This window comes from Atta colombica, unplaced genomic scaffold (assembly GCF_001594045.1).
Source record: "Atta colombica isolate Treedump-2 unplaced genomic scaffold, Acol1.0 scaffold38, whole genome shotgun sequence".
Taxonomy (NCBI): domain Eukaryota; kingdom Metazoa; phylum Arthropoda; class Insecta; order Hymenoptera; family Formicidae; genus Atta; species Atta colombica.
The window spans coordinates 4,903,494-4,911,211 of NW_017259490.1; the positions used below are offsets into that span (position 1 = coordinate 4,903,494).

Below are 7,718 nucleotides of genomic sequence, written 5' to 3' on the forward strand. Positions count from 1 at the left end.
ATCTTTTTAATACTTCAAATATACTTTAAATAGCTATAAAAAAAACATATTTAAAGCATATTAAAAACACCAATTAAGCATGTTAAAGTATTTAAAACATATTTTTTACCAACCCCGTATCTAACACTAGATCGCTGACTTGGCTCTAATATATAATTCCGAAAAGTATGTACTAAACTCATGGTGTATGCCGTGACGTAGAACATTACTAGTCAACGCATGCGCATGTAAGTTCATATATATGTTACATCGACACCGTATACCATGATTGATTGCAGCTTATCTACGAAATATTATCTCCGAATTTTTTCCACTTAAACTGTGACAACTTTTCACGCGGCAAGATATCGTTATTGTAACTTTTAACGTAAAAGCATGAATATATAACGCAAACATGTGGCTGATGTGTGGTCCTATCGCGGCCATTATACATTATGTGACCACGTGATCGTTTTATTCTTATATCACGCTGTGTAATGCATAGGTTTTGGAATTTTTATACGATGTATAGGCGATCTAGTGTTAGATATAAATATCTATGGAGTCACTAAGTATATTTAGGCAGCAATTTATATATAATATAAATATATATGATATTTGTATTTATATGTGCGTTATATATTATATATATTATTTTATGTGTGTACATATATAAATGTACGTATGTATGTGTGTATTGAGACGCAACTGGTGAAATATATAAGATAAGTCTGGCAAAGGCAGAAAGGCGTTCCCACATGGTTGGCCATACGTATGTTGCATTCATTTTACGTGACACGGTTGTGTGGTATAAATTAAAATTGCAAATGTCTCTACTTTTAAATACGCACTTATATAAGCTAAAACAAAACGTATTACATGGCAATATCACGTACAATCGATAGTAAGAGAACAAAAGCTCCAGAAAATTCGACGTACAAGGTCAATCAAAGAAACAGTAATTAGTACGGATATTATCATTCTAAAACTTCTTTAATAATTTATTATTCACTTTCTTTAGAAAATGTTTTTACATTTTTAAAATTTGTTCCAATTGTAAAAAAATATTGTCAAAAAAATAATCAAAATATCGTTAAAAACATTTTATATATATAATCATCTTACATGTATGTTACATAAAATTATCGCGCAAATATATTAGTAGTAATTTAATGAAATAATTAGATGTCTATTTGAATATTACGATATTAATGCATCAATTTTTTATGGCAATATACCGCTCGAACAAAGCATGCGAAAAATGTGAATTTTTATGAAGCTTGCAGCACAAGTTAATTAGAAGCTCGTATGCGATATGGCGATGCGTGCAAACCGCGTGATTTTCACGCACGTATTAACAGACGGAATTACAGAGTTACGATCCGTTGATTTTCTAAAGAGCGGCAAACCACGTGTTTTTTCTTCTGTTTTCTCTCTACTCGAGCATCAGCCGCGTGATGCTGTTCGTGGAAATGCAAATAAGCCGTTTGTTTGCTCAAATTGCGATCGGTGTCGTAAGTCTGCGATCTGTTTGCATTACTTCGGATTGGATCCTCTCTTTCGCTTATCGATATAGTCGATAGTGTCGATACCATTCGACATAACATAACGTCTAAATTCGCACGCTGTTCATCCATTTCTCGCACCGTTTCGTAATTCATGCCGCACGTCATTAACTCGGGCCGGGCGCTATTATCCAAGAACGAGCCGATTACTCGCGATTCGGCTGTCGACTCGTCGAGAATTGGAGAGTTGCCTCGAGTGCCAACGGTGGCAGAGGGAATGAGAGACGCGGAGATCGATTTTACAGTAATACGAAAGGAATGCACCACCTTCCCACTCTGGCTTAGGACCAACTCCCCTTACACGATCGGGAAAGGGGTTGAAACGAAAATTTCACAATGTCAAATTAAAATTGTATGCATCGTGACGACCACTTAACTGCCCTTGAGAATCTTCCTTCTTCTAAATGGAGTACACTTAGCGTTGGAGAGTAACTCATAAATATTTTCGTTATGCTCGAAGGAACATTTCTTGCGCGTAGGAGTAAAAAATGATTTACAAGTTATCTCGCGATCAATGCTGATTAAATCTACCAATGAATGTAAAAAAATAATATAATAAATAACATGCAATTTAAACAACACAGAAATTTGATAGAATATCTATGACTGTAAAAGTAACATCTGGAAAAGTAACATCTGGAAAATTTTTATACGTTTTTGAATCTACAAAATAATAGAATCTAAAAAATACTAGAAATTTCTGTTTCGTCGTAAATTTATTTAGCTTTAAATAAAAACAATCCTTAAAGCATAAGAGAAAAAGTATCTTGATACTCACGGACAAAAATGTTGCTCATCAACGTGGCCGGCAGACAGAAGACAATAACGAGCACGTCGGCCACCGCGAGATTGACGATGAAGAAATTCGTGACGGTCCGCATGCGAGGTGACCGATACACCACAGCGATAACGCAACTATTGCCGATCAGACCGACTACGAAGACGACTACATATGCTACACAGTAGACCGCTGACATGGCCACGCTGTGCCTGTAAAACCGATCGGACGCGTGCTCGATCACCGACAGGTTCTTACTGGCATTAAACAATAGGACTTGATCCTCCATAGTAGGACTCGTCGTCGCGATCGCTTCTGTGATCAGATTGTTGAAATAATCACTCAGATCGTCCCTCATCTGCAGGAAGGTACCGGTACCCGGCGGCACGGTCGCGACTGTCGTGGCCGGCACATTGCCATTATTACTCCTGCGGCGCGTATCAACGTCAAACTCCTCCGAATCCGGTAGTCTCAGGGACGCCATCTCCAGGAGGGGAGACGGTGGCTGCAGCATCGAGAACTTGAGCGTATACTGACGGATTGACGTTTCGACCATTAGCCGAAACGTTAACCGTGGCCACCGCCGTTTCTCTTCCTCGACGCGTTCGCCGTGTCGACAACCCCGGCCAACCTCGACACCTACGCGACCTTCCGGTCGCGGTGAATGACGTCGTCTCGTTAGCTTTCACTCGATAGTTTCTTCTACAGACTTCCTCACACTCGGACCATGCTCCAATCGGCGACCGATTAGATTGACAAACGCGAAAAACTCGCGCAAATGATCTTGATAACGATCGCTCGATTGCCAAAAACAATGCGCCGGTGGAGGATGACTTTCGGCATCAATTTCTTTCTTGGGGATTACGAGTATCTACACATGTAGATCGAATGCTGAAGGATACGTGCAGTCTAGTTGAGCGTTTTGCACGTGTGCCAAAGTCCATCTAACCGGGACCACTCTCCGAATTGCCGGAGAGATGAGATCGAGGGTGAAAATTGAAGTAGCAAGAGTCTAAAGTGATCGAACTAAGTGATTCGTCGAATGATGGGACGAGGAGGAATAGAAAAGGACGGAGGAAATATAACGAATAACGAAGTGAGAAAAGAGTATATGTATGAAAACGTGTATTTGCCGCGGTCGGGGATGCTGAGCGACTAATGGGCCTGCTTTAGAGGACGACCGCGAACTGCCGCGAGATGCACCCGTCGCGGCGAGCTGTCTGGCGATGCTCCACGACTGCGCAAGCGTTACATCCAGCAGCACATGCACCCGCATGCGAATGTGCTCGCGCACTATAACCCACTAGAGACTACTGTGCGAGCAAAACTCTGGGAAAATAGGAAGAGTGTTGGCGACGATGACAGCGCGACGCGGCTGCTCCGCAATCGCATAGAGAGCGGTCGCGCGTGTTCATCGTCCATCCTCCTGTGCCGTCCATCCGATCCATCCTTCTGCCGAAATACGCGCGACGAATTCGTAAAACCCCCTCCGTTGGCATCGTTCACATCGCCGATTCGGCGCCCCGGTCGGAATTTCCCATCCCTTTTACTCCTTTAGCCAAATGTCGCCAAGCGATTTTACCGCACGTTCTTCAAGTGCATCGTCCACGTTTATCACTCTTACATCATACTTTGAATTATATTCTGAAGCTAAAAAAGTAGACAAAAATATACAAAGAGAAACGAGAAAATTAACATTTCAATCCATAAATTGATTAAGCATTAATGATAAGGCATTAAATCCTGGATCTATAACAATAACATTTAAATTTAGGAAGGAAAAAATATTTATCTCAAAGTTATGAATAGAATCTAAATAATAATAATAAAATAATCAACTAAATTGTAATCAAATTTGTCAAAGTTGTCAAAAGAATTTGTCAGCAAAACAATATTTTGAAAAATCGTATGATAAAAAAGTTACACCAAGCGTGTTCTAAATTCTTAATGAATTCTACAATAAATCAAATTATTCAATTGCAACAAATGAACAAGAATAGTAAAAAGTCGGTATATTTTTTTAGAGATATTCAATCTTTGTGGGCGTCGAATGTGTTGCAGAGCTGAATGTTCCACTGAAAACGCACATACGCTCAAAACTTCCTGATGTGTCAGAACCAAAACTAAAACCGTAATCCGAAAGAGACACATTACGTTTGCGTAGTTTTAACGCTGTCAACAAACACTGTTGCTGTACTGACGTGAAGTCTGTGCCAAAAGTGACTGTAACTCGGAAGAGACGCGTTTCATGAATGTTTTACGTCGTCTGATGAGCACAATATATTTTGAAAATAACACCCTTTTATTAACTAATACTAAATTATAAAAAATAATTTTTTTGTTAAATTGATATTATTATCTTTTTATGCAATTTTAATATTTTTCTCAAGATTATATGAATATCTTTTTCATAGTAAAATTAATGTCAGTTAAAATGATTATAGAAATCGTAGATTGTATAAAGATATGTATATGTTTGATTAATTTCACCGTACTATTATAAAAAAGGTATACAGAAAATATGAGATTGCGAAGATATGTAATTTTAAAGGAATCTCGCAGCTCTTTCCATTGACGTTGAAATATTTCTGTAGCAGGTGTTTCTTATCTCGCGACGGAATTTCGTCGAATGAATCTCTTATGTTGGATATCTGTCTTCAAATGACAAGTTTTGCTTTCTTTTCTTAAATGAAACAACTGTATCGATAAACATCTCTGAATTTTACAAAGTATAATATTCTTTAATTTTATCATCACATATTAACATCTGTGTATCCAAGATTTTTTCGAAAGAAGGGAGATTCTTTATCAATTTTGTATAAACAGCAATTTTTTGCGTTAATGAAATACTTTTTTAATATTTTAGAAAAAATATTAGTTTTTGTAAATCATAATTTTTTTTTCTGAAGAAAATATGGAAAGATATAGCTATTAAAAATATAATATGTGAATAAATATGTTGTGAATAAATATTCTTATTAATATCTCAGCACATATTCTGTTTTTCTAAGCAAACTTTTGTAAAAATTTCCTTATGTATTGGGTATTTTGTCAAAGTTTTAATTAACGGAAATTCCGAAAATTCCTTATACAAACGTAACAGAGAGAAACAAATATTTTATTAGGCAATAAAATTATTAGGAGTCACAGTTAGGTAAAGTTATATTTTTCATATAAGTTATATTTTTAAGTTGTATCATTTATATGTTAATTAAAAATTAAAAAATAACTAAAAAATTTTGGGGATGAAATCTCTAATTCCTCTGGATATGCGTTTGTGCATATTAAATTATTTATATTCTGAATATTATATTCTGAATTGTGTGCATTAATTTACTTTTTTTAAAGTTAGTTTATAAAAATTTTATAGAAACGTTTCAATTAGCTTTTATTAAAAATTATAAAAGAAGAAGTAACACGTTATATTCGAAAAACAAATAGATATTTCTATGAGAGCGGAACACTTGGATCCAACACTTTAGCCATGATAGTTTTAACAATGTATTGTGCCCGTGAAATATCATAGTGAAGGGATTGTCACTATTCTTGAAAAGGTTTTCTCAAACAATTTTTTGTTTTTATAAATATTATTCTATAATAATAGTCGTTATTCTCTTACGATTCTGATTTGAACGATTGATTTATAATCTTGGAATATATTGCACAAACATCAAGAGAGACATGCCTCATTATTAACTTCCTGATTTATCGATGGTAATTGACTAATAATGATCTAATAATAATTAATTCTTCATAATCATTCTCAAGATAATAAGACTTACCAGTTTTAAAGAGCTTTTCTGGGTCATTTAAAGAAGACGACTGCGTGATGAGTCTCAATCATTGATTCTGCTCAACTTCTGCTCAATAAAATTCGTCTTTCTTTTTATAAAATAATAAATAGATGTTTTTAATATATATAATAGTAATAATATTACAAATATTATTATAATATATATTTATAATATTTTACTTACTTAGTTGTGTATTTATAATTTTTATAACAACACAACATTTTTGCTTATACTTTTATTACGCATTTCTTATCGCAATGCTCTCGTTTGTTCTATTTCTAGCAGATTGATGTTACAACAAATAACAGAAGAGGGCATCTTTTTCTCCAATATCAGACACAGGTTATAAATAAATTTACAAAACATTCGACACTTGACCTAGTGTAGAATATAGAGATTTTGATAGAAAATGTCCAGTCGTCACATACAAAGTACTTACTGAAATGTATACATTGACAAAGTTGATCGAGTGTTTTGAAAATTAGAAAAAATTGTGCGTATTCGAAAGTTTTATCATTTTAAAAACACATTATTCAGAATTTTTATATAATATACAAATTATGAAAATTTGCTTTTGCAAAATTTCTTCTTTTCTTCTTTTTATATTAAACATTTTTACGTAATTTTTAAAAACTTTAATCAATTTTTTACAAAAATGACTGTATTTATTATATACAATAATTTTAGGATCTAATTAATTTTTTTTAGGATTTATTATCTGCTATTTATTTAAATTCGACAAAACATTATGTTTTTTGTACATACATCTGCTTATTGTTTGTATGTCAAATCAAAAATAATCAAATGTTTGCTGGCGTGGAAATGCATTCGGGATTAAGACATGCCATCAACTGTAAGATGCATGGGTAAATGTTACTATTACGACATAAATTTTGGAAGGGCAAACGAGAGTATCCACTCTGTGTCGGTTCACTGTCAGCGCGACGGATCAATTGCGACACTGCGACGCACATTCGAGACAAATACAGCCGCACGTAGCAGTATGTGCAGCTCTGATTAATCTCTTTCTCTCTTCTACTTGATCGTAATTCTTCCCATTCTCCTTACTTTCTTCCTTTCTTTCCACATTACGTCATTCATTTTGTGTCTCTCCATTCGTCAGCTTGATTTCGTTTACATTTTTTGCAGCACGACGCCCACCGTCGTCGTCTTTCACTGATTATGTAGGATCGTATGACTCCGGCAAAATTACCCAAATTTCCGGTTTCTAGAACAACGTTACTGCGCGCAACAGCTAAGCGGTTAATTGAATCGTATTTCCAAGGACGCTCAGCTGAAATAAATCGTCCAAATAAAATTAGTCATTATTAAACGTTTGTCAGCCGAAATTTGTTAAAAAGATCCTCCTGTTCTCCCGGCATCGTTTGGAATTATCGATGATAACATGATTATTCCGACAACTCAATTAGAATCTCGTTTAATCCCTTCCCTATCATCATTTACCAAGTTTCATTATATCTAGTTTATTCTCATCATTTACTCATATGTTTTCTTTAAAAGTAAATTTTTTCCCGTTGTTAAAATTGCGCCAACAATAGTCAGTTTTAATTAGTTCATATTTTATATGTATATATATATATA

At 34.9% G+C, this 7,718-nt stretch overlaps 1 protein-coding gene across 1 annotated transcript in view; it reads right to left on the reverse strand.

The window, feature by feature from the left end:
• LOC108691036 (neuropeptide SIFamide receptor-like) overlaps positions 1–2,878 on the reverse strand; it is a 43,097-nt gene extending 40,219 nt beyond the window's left edge. The window contains exon 1 of the mRNA XM_018198658.1: positions 2,323–2,878. Within this exon, the coding sequence (XP_018054147.1) occupies positions 2,323–2,878 (556 nt within the window). The remainder of the gene's footprint in view (positions 1–2,322) is intronic.
• Between the last annotated feature and the right edge of the window lie 4,840 nt (positions 2,879–7,718).